General features: G+C 40.3%; 1 protein-coding gene across 4 annotated transcripts in view; it reads right to left on the bottom strand.

Annotated features, from left to right (window-relative positions):
* Nucleotides 1-19,722, bottom strand: part of lepr (leptin receptor) — a 117,236-nt gene that overhangs the window by 70,239 nt on the left and 27,275 nt on the right. For all 4 annotated transcript variants that reach the window (XR_011961130.1, XR_011961129.1, XM_072574070.1 and 1 more), the window contains exons 4-6: nucleotides 12,358-12,481; nucleotides 11,133-11,314; nucleotides 485-630 (exon numbers count right to left, since the gene is read on the bottom strand). Coding sequence is in view for 2 of the 4 variants with exons in the window: in XM_072574070.1 (XP_072430171.1) it covers nucleotides 485-630; nucleotides 11,133-11,314; nucleotides 12,358-12,481 (452 nt within the window). In the remaining 2 variants the exon portion in view is untranslated. The remainder of the gene's footprint in view (nucleotides 1-484; nucleotides 631-11,132; nucleotides 11,315-12,357; nucleotides 12,482-19,722) is intronic.

The raw sequence follows: 19,722 nt of genomic DNA, 5'->3' as shown, positions 1-19,722 counted from the left end.
GTCATGAAAACCAGCATGATGGCCAGCAGAATGCAATTATGTACCACATCTGCCTACATTTTCACGTTCATAACAGGAAGAAATCTTGCCCTATGCCTTAGTATGGTCTATGGAAGGATAAATTTGATGAGCTCTTCGGTCATATGCTTTAATACGCTGATGTATCAATTCCTTTTATTACAGAAAAAACAAATGCATAAAATCAGACATGTAAAGTTCTAGGTAGAAAGTAAGGTGAAAATGAAGATAACTCAATCGGACTCACATTCAAGTATTCTGCAAAAAGCAACAACTATTTGAAATTATACAGCACTATCAGTTAAGAAAAACACACAACAGTATTCCACAAAGGTGTTCAGAATATCAGTTTAAGGCTGAATGAACAGGGCTTAGGAATAGGTTTCTTACTTGTCCAACTGAGAATGGTATGGAGCAATAAGTAAATAAATACAACAAAGAAATCTTTTTAAAAAAACCAAAATACCTTCCAGATTCTTTCTGGAATGCCTGTTGAATATTTTACTTCAAACTGGACCGGATAAGGTTCAGGATTTGGACCTGTCCAACTTAGTTTGAAGAAGCCTTCAGATGTCATTTTAGTTTGAAGATCTACTGGAGGATTTGTCTGAACTGCAACATACAAACAAAATTAATCATATCCTGACACAAAACAATGGGACAAGTTTCAAAACCATCATCTCATTTTCAAATAAGGCCTCGGGTTACACATTTTTCCAGGTACCAGAAAGATAGCTGTAAGCGTTCAGTTAGAATCATAGCATCATAGTGATGTCCAGCACGGAAAGAGACCCTTCAGTCCAACTCATCCATGCTGACTAGATATCCTAAATTAATCTAGTCCTAATGGTCAGCGCTTGGCTCATAGTCCTCTAACCCCTTCCTATTCATGTATCCATCCAGATTCCTTTTAAATAGTGTATTTGTAACAGCCTCCACCATTTTCTCTAGCAGCTCATTCCATACACACACCACCATTTGCTTAAAAAAAGTTGTCTTTTAGATGGTTTTTAAATCTTTCCCCTCTCACCTTAATCCTACACCCTCTCGTTCTGGACTCCTCCAACCCAAGGAAAGGACTGTCTATTTAGAGTCAAAGCACAGAAGGTCAGGCAGTTGAATTCCTGATGAATGGCTTTTGCGCGAAACATCGATTTTCCTGCTCCTCAGATGCTGCTTGACCTGCTATGCTTTTCCAGCACCACTCTGATCTTGACTCTAATTTCCAGCATCTGCAGTACCCACTTTCGCCTTGTCTATTTACCCTATCTATGCCCCTCATGATTTTATAAACTTCTACAAAATCACCCCTCAGCCTCCAATGCTCAAGGGAAAACAGCCCCAGCCTATTCAGCCTCTTTCTACAGCTCAAATCCTCCAACGCTGGTAACATCCTTATAAATCTTTTCTGAACCCTTTCAAGTTTCACAACATCCTTCCGATAGGTCTTTCGATTATTAATTCCAATTTTTAACATCCTTTTAATCTTTCTTTTAGATAAGATGCAGTTGCTTTTTACTGGACCGCCTAACCCTAACCCAGGACAATTACTGATCCTACTATTGACCAGATAAGCTGGTTAACTCCACAACATAGATATGCTTTTAAAACATTCTACCTGCATGACTCCGTTCAAACAAACTGCAATATGCTATTAGGCCAGCAGGAGATCAATATGTTTTCATGATTTGGAGATGCCGATGTTGCACTGGGGTGCACAAAGTTAAAAATGACATAGGTTATAGTCCAACAGGTTTAATTGGAAGCACTAGCTTTCGGTCCAGAGCGGCGCTCCAAAAGCTAGTGCTTCCAATTAAACCTGGTGTTGTGTGATTTTTAACAATATATTTTCAAATTGATAGCACATCTTGATTAGTTTCCAGAGTTAAGATAGAATGCAGATCCATGCTATCACGGTACAGCTACCCACTGCCAAATCCATAACTGACCTGAGCCGAAAGCCTCCCTTCTGGCCTCCAGAGCTATTTAGGCCGGTCTACAGGAGACACTAGGCCAGGAAATAAAACTGGAGATGTTTGTAAGAGAAAATGTTTTAACATTTCCAAAGTTAAATACAAATTACTTGCAAGGGATAAGTATGACTATTCCATTTATAATTTTAAAGCAATGCTTTAACTTTTCTTTGACTCTTCCAAGTTGGTTCTTTGATCTCCTTTTCTGATCTGCTTCAGTTTGCTACTGAGTTTTTCTCATTTTTGGTAGCTATTCAAAGTTCTAGCAGATACAAGTGGAGAACATAATGCTTATTTTATAGGACATGGCCAATTTATGGTAGCACAAAATGTTAATAGCTAACTCACTGAATTGACATGCAGGTCTGTCATTTTAAATAAACAATATATCAAAGCCATTCAACATAGATGCATCGCATTGTTATATGACAAACTGAACATCTTGAAATGAATTATTGGGAAATATTCAGATCTGAAGAAAAGCTGACCAGAGAATGAGTAATGCATGAAACATGAATTGGCAAATGTTTCTCCCTTTCACTCTTTAACATTGTTTCTCTAAATGGATATTCGACTCATTTGATTTTCCACCCAAATCCAAGACTCCACACATTATAAAACCATTGTCCTTTGAGTTAATGATGAGTACAAGATGTGTCAATGTAATATTTTCAAAGTTTGACTCTAAATACACTAAACCTAGTTAAATTGTGGACTGACAAGCCAGAATGGAAATAGAAATGACAAAATCAGTACAAGAGAGATGCACAGTCTTATTATTGTATTTAGTAATATAAGGAAAGTTTTGAAGAAACTATACTAAGGACTGTATCTTTTTCTTTGCATTTTTGGTTGTGGACTGAAAAGGTAAAATAACCTTTTTTAAAAGATGAAGGATAGTGGAAAGAGTTGCTGTATTTTTTAAAAGCAGGCTGCAACACTCAATTGTAAGAGGTTTACATTATTGCTTATACAAGGACTGGTGTAAATGGGCTAGAGCCAAGATTAGATTAGACTAGATTAGATTAGATTCGATTCCCTACAGTATGGAAACAGGCCCAACAAGTCCACACCGACCCATTCCCTTGCCCTATATATCACACCTCTGACTAATGCACCTAACTCTATGGGCAATTTAGCATGTCCAATTCACCTGACCGGCACATTTTTGGACTGTGGGAGGAAACCTGAGCACCTGGAGAGAATGTGCAAACTCCACACAGACAGTTGCCTGAGGTGGGAATCAAACCCAGGCCCCTGGTGCTGTGAGGCAGCAGTGCTAACTACTGAACCACCATGTCACCCCATAGAGATTTAGCTCACAAGAAGTAGCTGATTAGTTTCAGATGATTGTCAATGACAAAGCCTGCCAACAAATATGTGATCGACTCCCTAGTAGGTGAACATCTTGTGGGTGTGAATGATATGTTTGGAAGCCTATGGACCTCTGGACAGGCATGTAATGTTTTCTTTCACTGCAGGAAAAAATAACTAAAGCCTGAAGAAAGCCCATTCATTTTCCCTTATCTGTTGCTGTAGCCAATAAGTTATGAATTCATTATTGTGTCTCCTGCAAGAAAGTGAAAAGCTCCTGGAGAAGAGAGATTGAGGAGCAGCAAATCCTGGCAAGACAAAAAAAAATCATCTCAGTGAACCCAGTGGAGAGGATCATTTTTCCCTCTAACTTTGACACTAATGTTTATTGGTCTGTCTACATTGGTGAAACGTTTTCAGGTTCTAAGCAATGTGGGCTACTGTGAGACACATGACAGAATCTGGTGAGATGTTTGGTAAAGCCTGTCTCAACAGAGATTATGTCACTGTATCATTTACATTTTTCTCAAGCAATGAAGCAAGATTCCTGTGAGGTAGCAAGTTCCCAGCTGAAGCTAATTATTGCTTATTAAACATCTTATTAACAACACAGCTCACCAAGGCTTTCACTCATATCAAACTCACCACACAATCTAACTATCAGGAAAACCCAACATGGAATCCAGAGCAGAATCAAATCACCACCTGCTCTAAAACCCTCCATTGTGGACACAAGGCACCGATATCTCAGAGCATTCTCCATGGACACTGACCACATGCCTCCACGTTCACAGACATTGACATCCAACGTGTGCCAGCATCCATGAACCCTCATGGTACATCTCCGATCCATTTACAGGGTGGTTCTGCACATCAAGCTGGACCTGCAATTATCAATTTCACACCGCAGCAAGGACCCTGTTTCAGGCACAGACACCCAGCTCATGGACTGGACTCCCAAAATGAAACTCTGGGCTCTTCATTGGCTTTCACAGCACACACTCACTCTGGGCCTACCTGTAAGCTCACAGCATCCCTATCTTGCATTGCCTGGTCTTGCCTTTTTGCACTTTGGTCACTCAGCCAGATGTACAAGGCTCATATTACTACTTCCTTGTTCTGCCATTTAACACAGACAGAAATCCAGGAAGCTTGCCATGGTTGTCTACAGGTTTCAGTCCAATCAAGGGAATAGCCTTTGCATAGGAAATTGTGACGCAGTAGGTCAAGGGCAGCTTCTGACAGGCCCTGATTGTAGCAGTCAGAGTTAGAATCTGCTTCTCAGAAGGGGTGAGGTGCTGAATGACAGGTGGCCCATCACTCATTTTGACTCTTTTGGCCCTTTGTTGAGCTGTTTTCCTAATGGAATGACACTAAGAGGCAGTTATTAACAATGCAAAAAAGTGGGTGGCACAGCTATTAACTACCATTGATGCAAGTGAGGAGGTTTCCCGAGCGATTGAGTAGGCAGTGCAGAAGGCATGTTGGATTAGTGGTTTCACAGGTGAGGGAGGGTGAGGAGCAATGGGTATTCATTAGGGAGAGCGGTAGAGCACGTGCCTTGTTGGCCAGTGAGTGCAACAGCAGAGATTGAGTGAGAGTGAGGTATCAGAGAGATGACAATGGAAAAGTAGAGAAGGACAATAACCTTCTTCCTAAAGTCCAGCTGGCTGAGACTGAGACAGGTTTGGCACAGTTTACTGTTATGCCTTCCAGCCTGTGCACCACCAAATCAATCAGTAGCATACCTGCAAAGACGGGCAGTGATTCCCCCTCCGTCTACCATATTTAGGGCAAATGTGAGGAACTATGGAAGGCAGCTCCAGTCGAACAATGCACAGCAGCCTTTAAAATTTGTTGCTGGTACCCAGGATGCCAGTCAATTCTGGGATCTCCAGTAAATGGCAAGTTTCTCCAGGAATAGTGTGTGCCAAGATGGGGGCAGAATTTGGACAAGGTTCTCGCCATAAGAAGGGCTTCATTAATCAGTATCACAAGTTTGGGAACGTGCAGCAAGAATAAACCTTTGGCCTCCCAGTGAGAGTCAGTGATGCAATATGTAAATATGTGATGCAACTCACCCAACCAAAGAGCAGTAAGATTCGGCCTTGCGTGTGTTCAGGGGGAGTTTTATAAGGAGGTCAGAGTATCAACTAGTGGAGTTACAGGTGAACTTTCATAGATGTTTACCTGTGGCTGGGATCTATTTATTTGTAACAGGTAGTTATTCTCATTAAGTGCAGAACCTCAGCCATAGTATCCATTAACCTGGATCTATAAAGGCAGGTAAATTGTGGAATCTTGCGTACTTTTACAAAATCTTTACTTTTTCACATCACTCTGGGAATAGTGGGTTTGGTTTCTTAGCTCACTATCTAATGAAGAGTAACAGAGTCGTTGTTCTTATATTGCAACTTACTTATAACATAGCACTATTAATGCTGTCGGTTTAATAATTTTCCCTAATGTTACCACTTTACTGAAAGCTGGCTTTTAAAAGTAAAATTGGTACTATGAATGGCCACTGAATCTTTAACATTGACTTTAATTTACAGAAATCATACATTTTATGAAATCACTTTGAATACAGGAATAGGACAGCATCATATTTTATTACAAAGAGGACTTATTAATGCGTGGATTATTAATGCGTGGATTTCAGATTCAATTTCCAGTATCAATTAAGCCACCATAAGGAGTTGCTAACAGAAGCTGGGAGAGAATACAAAATCAGTGAAGAAAATCAAGGTCAAAGTATAGTTATTGAACGTCACAGCAGCATGTTCTGAACTGTAACTGGCATGGCGCTCAGAAACCCAAATATTTTGGCTAAATTTGACATACGAGGAAACATTGCCCAGTTTTCTAGTTCGCATGAATATCAATGGTCTTAGATATAACCACACAACATTTGTCATCCATTGGCTCTGTTTTTATTAAATTAATGTAAAGGTATGACTCAAAGCTCTATAGGCAGCATATCCCAAGTAATCACTTCAATCTTCTATTAAATTTAGAGGTTTCCTCATGCTGAAACCAGCTCATCCCATTTTTTATATACATGTTCTCAATTACATTAAGAGGTGTTTTGTTCAGTTATTAATAAACAAGTATAAGTAACAAAAAGTGCCAGTAATTTGTCTTTCACTCAGGCAGACCCTAAAATGTCTGAAAAAACAAAACAATTATATTGCAGTTAGTGCTGATCTCTGGACAGTCAATTCATTAAAGATATTACAAGAGCAAATCTTTACTCAGTCGCACATGTATTTATTGAGATAAATGTCAGAAACTTTTCGCATCAGAGAGCGGTGGGAGCTGGGCAGAAGTGAAGGCAGAGCGCAGAGCCGGTTGGGAAGGTAAGTGATTGTTATTTGAGTGGGTGTGTTCTAGACCCCAGGTCCTACAAAGTAAGGGTCTCCCTCCCTCCCTCCTCCTCTAACCTAAATTAAAAGTCCACAGACTTGCCCCAAAAAGAGGGTCCAAGGAAGTTCCTGTGGATTGAACAGTGAGGCTTTAGCTCAGGAGTCTTTGACAAGGAGGTTGAGTGAAGTGATTAAGCCACAGTTGAAGAGGGTGAAGACATGACTGCCAAGCTGGTTCAGTGTGCTACGTGCTTGATGTGGAAGGTCAGCGACTCTGGTGTGTCTGGCTCGTATAAGTGTGGAAAGTGTGTGCATGTTCAGCTACTGACAGAGCATATTGCAGCACTGATGAAAGAGCTCGAGGACCTTAGGCTCATCCGAGAGAACGAGACCTTTCTGGACAAGACCTTCAGCGAGGTTATTACACCAATCGTACCAGAAGAGAGCAGACGATGAGGAAGGCAGAGAAGAGACAGGTGCAAGAGACCCCGGGGGAGGTACCTGTCAGGAACAAGTTGAATCTTTTGGAAACTGTAGAGACAGATGACACTGCCAGTCCGCGAGGCAGCCAGGTCTGTTAATCACACAGAGCTTTGGTAATAGGGGACTCCATAGTAAGAGGAACCGATTGGGGTTTTTGTGGCAGCAGACGGGACTTAAGGATGGTGTGTTGCCTTCCTGGTGCCAGGGTTAAAGACATCACAGACAGAGTGCAGGAAATCCTCATGGACGAAGGTGAAGAGCCAGGGGTGGTGGTACATGACAGCACAAATGATGTCGGGAAGAAGAGGAAGAACATACTACAGCGGGACTTCGGAGAACTAGGAAGAAGGCTGAAAAGCAGGATGTCCAAGGTGGTTATCTCCAATTTGCTTCCAGTTCCTCAAGCTGGTGAGGCCAGAAACAGGGAGATAATAGACTTGAACATGTGGCTGGGGAACTGGTGCAGGAAGCAAGGATTTCAATTCTTGGATCACTGGGGTATGTTTTGTGGTAAGCATAAATTCTACAAGACAGATGGTCTGCACCTTAACAGGTTAGGGACCAGCATTCTGGCAGGCAGGTTTGCTACTGCAACACAGCTACGTTTAAACTAAGTAGTGGGGGGGGGGGGGGGGGGGGGGGGAGAACAAACTAGATGTTTAAGAAGGAAATTGGAGGGAAAGTTAGAACAAGGGAAGTCAAGAAAGACAACTGTATCAATGAAGCAGAAAACTCAGAAAGGGATCATGCTGTAAGGTTGAGTGAAAAAGGAATTGATGGGAAGGGTGAGGACAGTAACAAATTAAAAATACTATACATGAATGCACGAAGCATTAGAAATAAGATGGATGAGCTTCAGGCTCTTTTGGAAATTGGCAGATACGGTATTGTGGGGATAACTGAGACGTGGCTTCAAGTGGACAGGGCCTGGGAAATGAATATTCAAGGCTACACGTGCTATTGTAAGGACAGGCTGATGGGCAGCGGGGGTGGGGTGGCCATGTTGGTAAGGGATGATATTCAGTCCCTTGCGTGGGGGGACCTAGAATCAGGGGATGTAGAGTCAGTGTGGATACAGCTGAGAGATACTAAGGGTAAAAAGACCCTCTTGGGAGTTATCTACAGGCCCCCAAACAGTAGTCTGGATGTCAGATGTAACTTAAATCAGGAGCTGAAATTGGCCTGTCGCAAAGATGTTACTACAGTTCTTATGGGGGATTTTAACATGCAGGTAGACTGGGAGAATCAGGATGATATTGGACCTCAAGAAAGAGACTTTGTGGAGTGCCTCAGAGATGGATTCTTAGAACAGCTGGTGCTGGAGCCGACCAGGGAGAAGGCAATTCTGGGTCTGGTATTGTGCAACGAGCCAGAATTGGTCAGGGACCTCGAAGTGAAGGAGCCATTGGGAAGTAGTGACCATAATACAATAAGCTTCAATCTGCAATTTGAGAGGGAGAGGGTACAATCGGAAGTGACAATATTTCTGTTTAATAAAGGGAACTATGGAGCTATGAGGGAGGAGCTGGCCGAAGTTCAATGGTGCAATACTTTAGCAGGGATGACAGTGGAGGAACAATGGCGGATATTTCTGTGTATAATGCAGAAGATGCAGGATCAGTTCATTCCAAAAAGGAAGAAAGATCCTAGAAGGAGGTATGGGTGGCCGTGGCTGACAAGGGAAGTTAAGAAACATATAGAGTTAAAAGAGAAAAAGTATAAAATAGCAAAGATAAGTGGGAAATGGAGGACTGAGAAGCTTTTAAAGAACAATAGAGGATTACTAAGCAGGAAATACGCAGAGAAAAAATGAGGTACAAAAGTAAACTGGCCAAAAATATAAAGGAGGATAGTAAAAGCTTTTTTAGGTATGTGAAAGGCAAAAAAATGGTTAAGACTAAAATTGGGCCGTTGAAGACAGAAACAGGGGAATATATTACTGGGAACAAAGAAATGGCAGAAGAATTGAATTGGTACTTCAGATCTGTGGTCACTGAGGAAGACACAAGCAATCTCCCTGAGGTAACAGTGGCTGAAGGACCTGAACTGTAGGGAATTTATATTTGACAGGAATTGGTGTTGGAGAGACTGTTAGGTCTGAAGGTTGATAAGTCCCCGGGGCCTGATGGTCTACATCCCAGGGTGCTGAAGGAGGTTGCTCGAGAAATCGTGGATGCGTTGGTGATTATTTTCCAGAGTTCAATAGATTCGGGATCAGTTCCTGCGGATTGGAGGGTGGCTAATGTTGTCTCACCTTTTTTGAGAGAGAGAAAACAGGAAATTATAGACCAGTTAGTCTGACCTCAATGGTGGGAAAAATGCTGGAGTCTATTATAAAGGATGAAATTACGACTCATCTGAATAGTCAGAGGATAGGTCAGAGTCAGCATGGACTATGAAGGGGAAATCATGCTTGACTAACCTTCTGGAATTTTTTGAGGATGTAACTCTGAAGATGGATGAGGGAGATCCAGTAGATGTAGTGTACCTGGACTTTCAGAAAGCTTTTGATAAAGTCCCACAAAGGACGTTAGTGAGCAAAATTAGGGCGCATGGTATTGGGGGCAAAGTACTAACTTGGATTGAAAGTTGGTTGGCTGACAGGAAACAAAGAGTAGTGACCACAGCTTTTTACAATATATATTAATGATATAGAAGGTGGTATTAGCAATAACATTAGCAAATTTGCTGATGATACTAAGCTGGGTGGCAGGATGAAATGTGATGATGATGTTAGGAGATTACAGGGTGACCTGGACAAGTTAGGTGAGTGGTCAGATGCATGGCAGATGCAGTTTAATGTGGATAAATGTATGGTTATCCACTTTGGTGGCAAGAACAGGAAGGCAGATTACTACCTAAATGGAATCAATTTAGGTAAAGGGGCAGTACAGAGAGATCTGGGTGTTCTTGTACACCAATCAATGAAGGTAAGCATGCAGGTACAGCAGGTAGTGAAGAAGGCTAATACCATGCTGGCCTTCATAACAAGACAGATTGAGTATAGAAGCAAAGAGGTTCTTCTGCAGCTCTACAGGGCCCTGGTGAGACCACACCTGGAGTACTGTGTGCAGTTCTGGTCTCCAAATTTGAGGAAAGACATTCTGGCTATTGAGGGAGTGCAGCGTAGGTTCACTAGGTCAATTCCTGGAATGGCGGGATTACCTTACACTGAAAGACTGGAGCAACTGGGCTTGTATACCCTTGAGTTTAGAAGACTGAGAGGGGATCTGATGAGACATATAAGATTATTAAAGGATTGGACACTCTGGAGGCAGGAAACCTGATGGGTGAGTGCCGAACCAGAGGACACAGCTTAAAAATATGGGGTAGACCATTTAGGACAGAGATGAGGAGAAACTTCTTCACCCAGAGAGTGGTGGCTGTGTGGAATGCTCTGCCCCAGAGGGCAGTGGAGGCCCAGTCTCTGGATTCATTTAAGAAAGAGTTGGATAGAGCTCTCAAGGATAGTGGAATCAAGGGTTATGGAGATAAGGCAGGAACAGGATACTGATTAAGGATGATCAGCTATGATCATATTGAATGGTAGTGCAGGCTCGAAGGGCAGAATGGCCTACTCCTGCACCTATTGTTTATTGTCTAAACAAAAACCTTCAAACTCAGCCACACCCCACTTCATTAAGTGTCTCTTTATATGGAGTCAGGGAAAAGCCCATTTAACACCTACTACTTGCGTTCAATGAAATACCATTAATATATGGCTATCAGTTGAGGACAAATCCCTAAGGTGTAAAACAAAGCACCTGAGATGGGTCACTATCAAATGTTCAGATATGTCCCTTTATAGCACTTACTAATTCCTGTTTCTTATAATGGAAAGCTCAATTTGGCATAATCCAATCATTATTACTTGAGATACCTCATGTTTGCTCAGCATTTTGACCTTCATGGTATCACGTACAAGAGAATTTAGAACTCAAGAACATTGGAAGAACACTTTGAGTCTCTCTCGACTTACCTACATTAATAGGGGTGACAGACATCAAAGGTGACCGGAAAGTTCCAGAATTTGTGATCAGTTCTATCCAAATGAAATACTTGCGATTTAAATCAACAGAAGATATTGTGCACTTAATTATGTGATGTTGCACGCAGTCATTCATATACATTGACAAATTGCCTTCTTCCTGGTCAAAAGATCTGAAAATGACAGGAGCAAATTAGGTATCAATCCTTCACAAAATTGTGAAATCAAAAATGGCTTTTACTCTTCAAGATAGAAAACAACAAAATCTTAAACAAATCATCAGGCAAGATTGTACCTGTGGAGTGAAGTTGGCATTTCAGTTATGTTTGGTGTCAAACCAAAATGTTTGACTTTGTTCAAATATTTCTGATATCCACATTCACACACAAACAAAATCATTTGGATGATGTGAGACATGTCTGTCACTTTTTTACGAAACAGGAAAAATCAGCATTAAAAAATTAAACAAATAAAAAATTCAATGCCCCTCTTTGGTCATTCAAATAAAAATTTAAACTTGTTTTGGAGTTTTAAAGGGAAAATTATTCAAAATAAATTTGGTTTGTTTTTTAGGTTACACAAATTTTTTTAGAAAAAAATTTACTTAAATTTAACAGAAATTTCTCTACTATTCAGGGACATACAAGCTGATTGCAATTCTCAGTCTATTCCAGCCTTAATTTCTAAACTGCCCTGTTGCCCAATGCTATTGTGTTCTACCACTCATTTTCCTCTTACACTACCAAAGTATACTTAATGGTTAGCAAGATCAGGTTGGTAAAATACTTTTGCTCTGACCTTCTCAAGCACCACTTAGAATGGAAACCTGATGCCCACCTCACTTACACCTCAGATTTTTGATGGACTTGTTCCACTCATTTCTACCCACAATCCACTGAATTATGTAATACTGCTCATCAGCAATCAATATTGCTCCTTCTGTTAATGTCCAGTAGTAGAGGTAATACTAGAAGGTGGCAACCTTTTTTTTTAATACAACAGAAATTAAAGTCAGCATGTGTGAAATTTCAGGCACATTCCATTACCTAGTCTGTGATGGAACATATTGAAACAGTTTTGGGAATAGCCCTCATACAATCTCTCAACCAAAGACTGGTCGCTACATGAACACGATATTTTGGCTTCCTGACGTCAAAGACTCTTGGTCAGCTAAAAAATGTCAACAAACTAGCTTACCAAGTTTTCATTTACTTACAACACATCCAGGTGGTGTATTCTATATTTTACAGACTTGCTGATTTTCCACACACTTGGCTTTAAATTACAGACAAACAGCGAAAGGTCTCCAGCAGTCCAACATTTGATGTTCATTCTGATACCTAAAAAGAATAAACTGATTAAAACAAGATCCTGTGAAAGCTAGAAATATACTAAAGTCAAGAAATATAATTTAGTAGTCTTTAAAAGATGAATTAAAGGTTTCATCAATAACTCAATGGCAAGTACACATAGCAATGGGAAACTGCACTGTGTGAAGTAAGGCTGTCCAATGTTTCATTACTAGACTGCTCAGTTTAAATAGCAGTAGGATGTTGTATTTGCATTGATTCTCCTGAACTAAAAGACAGGGTGAGAAAATAAATAACAGCTCAGCTCCTACTCCCTCTTGTGACCCTGGCACATATATATGTCGCATAAATGGAGCCTGTATCAAGTTGGACTTTCTATAATCCAAGATCAAGTAAATTTGCAGCATCCGATATATGAATTCACACATGGCACATACAGACATAAAAGTCTTACAACATGGAAATGGACCCTTCAGTCCAACTTATCAGTGATGACCAGGTTTCCTAAATTGAACTAGTCCCATTTGCCTGTATTTGGCCCATAATCCTTTAAACCTTCCCTATTCATGAACCTGTCCAAATGTCTTTTAAATTTTACAATCACACTCGCCTCAATGACTTCTTTCGGCAGCTTGTTTCATGCACGCAAAACCCTCTATGTGAAAAAGTTGCCTCTCAGGTCCTGTTTAAACCTTATCCCTCTCACCTTAAACCTATGAGTAAGCAATTTGCCACAAAACTTACTTGCAAAGCATTTTGTAGTAACGGCGCTGAAGGTATCATTTTGGGTCCTAAGCTGGCATCGGCCCCTATATTTAACGTCTCGTTGCTAGTGAGAAGACATTTTGATGCGGTCCTTAATACAAATGCCAGATGGAATGTCAGGTGATCACAAATTGATTTGACTTCCGTGGTACTATTTTTGGCCTCAACGCTTTAGCAAATTTTGTACATTTGAGCACTTGGTAGCAAGGAAGAAGCAGCTACAGGAACACAATTTAATACCCTCATCAACTAATTTCAGGTTAGTGTTAAATGATTTTGGCCACTGCTGAGTTAACTGAAGTGTTTGGAGGTTTGTCCTGCTGAATAAAGTTAAAATGCAGAGAATGTGCATTCAAAAGCTGGGATCTCATTTCAAGGATTTTGCACAAACCACTTGCTCCCAATCTCTGGGAGTTTCTGCTTTGGGCCCCAGCTGGATATGGAGAGTTAGCTAAGAACATGACAAGCTACTTAAAGAGGAAGGAGGAAGGAGGTGGAGTATGGTAGAGCTCTCATGAATTGTGAAAGGCCATCTCAAACAAATCAATTCAGAAGATATGATATATTATAAAATATAGGGTTATAGAGAACTGAAGAGTCTTGCTAATGTGATAGACTATAAAACAATTCCACATGATTAATAAAAATTAATTACAAAATACTGGATTTGAACAACAGCTATATATAAATAAGGTAGCTTGCTCCTTGTGATTAAGCTCCTGAAGGACAGAGTACAGTCAAGCAAGAGCTGGATATCAGTGACACCCAGGACAAGCTTATGATACCCAGTTGCCCAGACTGTATATCCAGGTGTTATATACTCCTATGAATTTGGGAACACAGAAAAAGAGCTGCTAGCGAGTTTACATATTGGTTGAGAATTCAGGATGTTGGTCAAGAAGCAAGATCCCTGGACTGGCAGCATGTGATTGAGAATAAAATGATCAGAGAGTAAGAAAGCGCTGTACAATTATTGTTCAGAAGTGACTCTTGCATCAGAAAATGAATGTGTACTGAAAAAAGACCCTCTGATTGTGCAAGTAAATCACCTCACAGTCTCAACAGACAGACAGCGCAAGTTCAGGCCATAAATTACCTAATGAAATAAGCACTACCAAACAGTCTCAGAACAGAATTAGAAGCAAAAGTCCACATGACCCTGAAGTCTTACCAACTGCCAATAAATACAACAAGTGAGTAATATGAGAGAGAAAACAACCAGAGTTAGAGAACTGGAGAGTGTTTGAAGTTTATTCTGAGATATATAAGCTGCAGCAACCTTGTCCCATGTATGGATTTGAACTGAAAAAGTCATTGCAGACGGCACTTATAAGGCTGAGACAAGACAAATTCCTAGACATTTTGAGAATTTTTGGGTGATCCAGACATTGGCCAACAGGCTCAGCTATTCTGAAGAAGGTCAGAAACTCTATTTTTGACTTTGATTGGATTGTAAAATACAGGCAGCACACAGGCCTCCAGCCAGGAATAATGAGGTGGGGGAACACTGTGGGTACTGTCTGGTCTGGTAGAATTGAGTTGGGGAGGGGTGGAATTAGGTCAGATCAGTGGAAGCTCACCTAGCTGTGGGAGGGTGGTTGTAAGCAGTCCTAGAGGTGTAAGGGGACAGGGGTGGTGCAGGAGAGGTGCAGGGGTATCAGGGGTGTAGGTTCAGTTGTGAATGAATTGGGCCATCAATTTAATAGTTACGCAGGAGTTAACAGTAGGTTTTCTATTCTTGTAACTTTTCCTTGGAGTATATAACACCTGGATATACAGTCTGGGCAACTGGGTATCATAAGCTGAAGTGAATCACATACCTCAGCAAACACCACCTTCAATGTCCCTTTTCAGAGGGTTCCAAACAGAGAGGAATTGCCCATCAAAACATTCAATTTGCCAGGGCAATTCCCACAGGGTCAGCTATAAAGGGAATTCTATATGGTCCCAATGCACAATTCCTGTCTACACAGAAGAAATGGCTCTTTGGCCATCAGAATATCTGGAATATACTCACTCACAGCTGGAAAAGCAATCACAAAAATGTGTTTTAATTTTTTTGGCCATGTATTCTCTGGAATGAAGATCAATCGACATAAAAGCTTCATTTCTGCAAAGTGATACTGTTCTGAAATAAATGTTTTGAAGCTGTCCAAAAAGGCAGCAGATGAACAAGCATTATTATAGAAACTAAACAAATGAATCCATGGAATGAATGATATTTACAAGCTATTTTCTGGTAAAATTTGTTTTGTTGAAATTAGCTTATGTTCAACTAAAAGCAGAATACATCGTGTTTTATTGGTATCATATGGGAAAACATAATGGACAACAAGAGACAATCTAACCATTACCCACTGACATTCTGTGGCATGTTCATCACTGAATTCCTCCCCTTTTAAAATCCAGGTGGGTTAGCCTTGACCAAAAAATGATCTGGACTAGCCAGATAAAAATTGTGGCTGCAAGAGCAGATCAGAAATCCTGCAGTGAATAGCTCACTTCCTTTCTTCCCTAGAGCCTAACCACCATCTATAAGGCGTGTGGTCAGGAGTGTGATGGAATACTACCCAATTGCCCGGGTGAGTGCAGCTCCAACAACATTCAACAAGCTTGATGCCATTCAACACAAAGCAGCCATGTAACTGTCAAATATATCCACAAATATTCACTCTCTCCACCACTAACACACAGTGGCAGCGGTATGTACCACTTAAAAAATGCATTGCAGAAATTCACCAACGCTTCTCATACAGCACCTTCCAAACCCATGACCACCTCCAGTTGGAAGGACAAGGTCAGCACATACATGGGAACACCACCACCTGCAATTCCCCTCCATGCCACACACCATGCTGATTTTGAAACCTAACATTCCTTCAGTGAAACTGGGCTAAATTTCTGGAGTGCTCTTCTTCACAGCATCGTGGGTGTACTTATATCAAATGGTGCAGTTGTTCAACAAAACAACACACTACCACTTTCTCAATAATACCTAGAGATCCACAATAAATGCTGGCCAAGCCCACTAAACCCACATCTCGTGAATGAAAGAAAAGAAATAGGAATAATACCAAGCACACTGCAACCACGAAAATGAGAGGTCAACACAAATTTTGTCTGCTGCCTGCATTAGATCAAACACATGTTGCAGCCCAACATTATCTTTTATCCAATATTGTGCCGGTTATGTACTAGCATGAATCACTAGCTTTAGAATGGGAGAAAATTGAAATATTAAACAGCCCTACTGTACTTACTGGTGTTTTGCACTGTTTCTTGAAATATGAACAGCATGTCAATTGTAGAAATGAGATCCAACCCTACAGCAAGGAAACTTTTGGATTAGTTCTTTTTTCATTTGCTATTTCAAAGCCCTGCTCCACCCTGCTCCAGAAAAGGAAAGAATTAAGTGTATGGTTTGTCTAAAACACTGAACAAGAACAAGAAAAGCCCAATTTATCTGCTGCAAACAAATAGGATCATTTGCATCTGTATTTGAATCCGTAAAGTACTAACTAATGCAAAAAATTCAAATTGGGCTTTTCGTCAGGTGTAAGAAAACCGATTAATCCCAGTCTTTTAATTCCAGTTCAGATTCATGTAAAAACAAATCTCTATGAAAAAGAAGTATCATATTTCAAGAAGACTTTATTTAAATGTTTCACCAATGATCTGTAGCCAAGTAGGGTCTATTTTTAAATATTTTATTTCTGTACAAGTCACATACTAGGAGAAAAGAAATCACAGAAACTAAGTGTAGGCTCAGTCATGTGATCCTATCATGCTACTGTGGTCAGATCCTGCAATTTAAAACTGCAGATAAATCTTAAGTGTCACATCACACAACACTGCTTTCAAAAAACGCTTAAAGTCTTCCAAACCAAAAAAAAAGTGAAATCAGAATATTAAACAATTTATTTTAAAAGACCATTTCTTGTCTAATACACATCATAAATCTTGACAGTGAGGGGGAGTTGAAAGGCAGTAGTCTCATCACAGTTTAGATGCTGAACATAGTTCTCTTGTGGTTCATGATATCATCTGACTTGTTTTATTTGATTGGTGCCTGATGCTCTATTTACATGTGTCTATTAACCTCACTGGTTCTGAGCAAATAAATAGGCTCAATAATTTTTAGGTTGGCCTTTAAAACTTTGCCAGCTCCAACTAGTTTACATCTTGTCTTCAGTTTATGATATAGGCCGGGTAAATAACACATCTATCACTCAGTTTTAACTTAACCCTGATGCAAAATTTATAGAAATTCAATGAGCACTTCACACAAAAGAAAACAGTGTGGAATCACCTTGAATAGGGATTGCTTTGCTGTGTTTTTTTTTCAAACTAGCAATGCAATGTACTGTAAATGCAAAGTGTGCATCAAATTTACATGGTTAACTTCTGAGAAGATTTTCAATTTTTTTTAAAAAACAGCAGCTTTGTCAGTCAATTCACATCACAATAAATTTCAAATAGGGGAATATGAAAAAATAACGAGAAAAGCTTGAAATGTCACAGCAGGTAACAGAAGTTAATATTTCCAACTATTTCACACATGTGCTTCAGGAAGGAAATCTGCCGTCCTTATTATGGCCTATAGGTGACTCCCACTACAAAAAAAAATCCATTGGGATTGTAGTGGTTCTAGAGAGGGTAAATAGCAATTAATAATCACTGCTAAACCAACCAGAGGTAACCCTATCCAGAGAGAATGTTTTTCTTAAATCACTATAATTGTCAAGAACTGTGAAGCAGAGGAACAGGGAGCAACACCACAGAGCAATAACAGTTCATCTTAGTAATTCATTAAACACAAGCTGCATTTGTGTTTACTCATGGAAGGAACACATGGGTGAAGGAGAACCAGTGGATGTACTGTTCTTGGGTTTATAAAATACATTTGATAAGGTGCCACATCAAAGAAGATTGCAGTAAACAGAAGCTCATGGTGCAGTGTCTAGCATAATGACCTGTACAGAAGATTGGCTGGCTAACAGGAAACAGACAGTAAGTGTCAATGGGTCTTTTTCAAATTAGTAAAATGTAAGATTGGTGTGCCACATGGATCAGTGACATGGGATGTCAACTTTATATATATATATATATATGATTAGGATGAAGAGATGAAGGTGTTTCCAAATTTGCTCATGGCACCAAGAGATAGGTAGAAAAATAAGTTGTGAAGAGGACTCAAGGAGGCTATGAAAAGATATTTCTAGATTAAGTGAGTGGGCAAAGATTTGGCAAATGGTGTACGATATGGGAAAATGTGAACTTGGCATTTTGGCAGGCAGATTAGAAAAGAAACATATTATCTAATAAGATAAGAGCTCATGGTGTTGGAGGTAATATATGAGTTTGGATAAATGATTGACTAACAAATAGATGACAGAGAATTTGGAGAGAAATAGTGCATTTCCTGGATTGCAACTTGTAACTAGTCATGTATCACAGGATACAGTGCCGGGGCCACAATTTGCTATATTTATTAATGCTGAAAATGTGTTGCTGGAAAAGCGCAGCAGGTCAGGCAGCATCCAAAGAGCAGGAGAATCGACTTTTTGGGCATGAGCCCTTCTTCAGGAATCAGGAAAGATTCCTGAAGAAGGGCTCATGCCCGAAACCTCGATTCTCCTGCTCCTTGGATGCTGCCTGACCTGCTGCGCTTTTCCAACAACACATTTTCAGCTCTGATCTCCAGCATCTGCAGTCCTCACTTTCTCCTATATTTATTAATGATCTGGAAGAAGCAAGTAATGTCTTTAGTCAAGTTTGGGATGACACTAAAATAGGTGGAAAAGTAACTGGTGAGGATGGTACGAAGAGGGAGGATAAAAACTTTGCAGATGAAATATAACGTGGGAAAATATAAGGATGTGCACTTCAGCAGGAAGAATAGAGGAGCTGAATATTACTTAAATCGAGAGAGACTGCAGAACACAGCAACTAGGGAGTCTTTATTTATGACTCACAAAAGGCTAGCATTGAAGTTTGCCAGGTAACAGGGAAGGCGCATGGAATGTTGTATAAGGAGCATGAAGAATGGAGTATAAAAGTAGGGAGGTTTTGCTAGAACGATACAAGACACTAGTCAGACCGCAGCTAGAATTCTGTGAACAGTTGGAGCCCTTTATCTAATTGAAGCTATGCTGCATTGGAGGCAGATCACAGAAGGTTCACTTGGCTGATATCCAGTATGGAGGCTTATGATGTCTTATAAGGAGGGGTTGAGTAGCTTGGGTCTGTACTCATTGGAAAATAGAAGAATGAGAGACAACCTTATCAAAACATACAATATTGTTAAGGGTCTTGACAGGGTAGATGTGGATAGATTGTTTCTCCTTCTGAGAGAATCTAGGATAAAAGGGCATGATTGCAGAATAAGGGATCACACATTTATGACAAAGGCAGGAAAGTGGAGTTAAGGATGATCAGCCATGATCTCTTTGAATGGTCGAGGAATCTCAATGGGCTCTAAGGCCTACTTCAGCTCCAAGATAAGA

The sequence above is a fragment of the Chiloscyllium punctatum genome, chromosome 7 (assembly GCF_047496795.1).
Source record: "Chiloscyllium punctatum isolate Juve2018m chromosome 7, sChiPun1.3, whole genome shotgun sequence".
NCBI lineage: Eukaryota > Metazoa > Chordata > Chondrichthyes > Orectolobiformes > Hemiscylliidae > Chiloscyllium > Chiloscyllium punctatum.
This window is presented reverse-complemented; position numbering and strand designations above follow the sequence as displayed.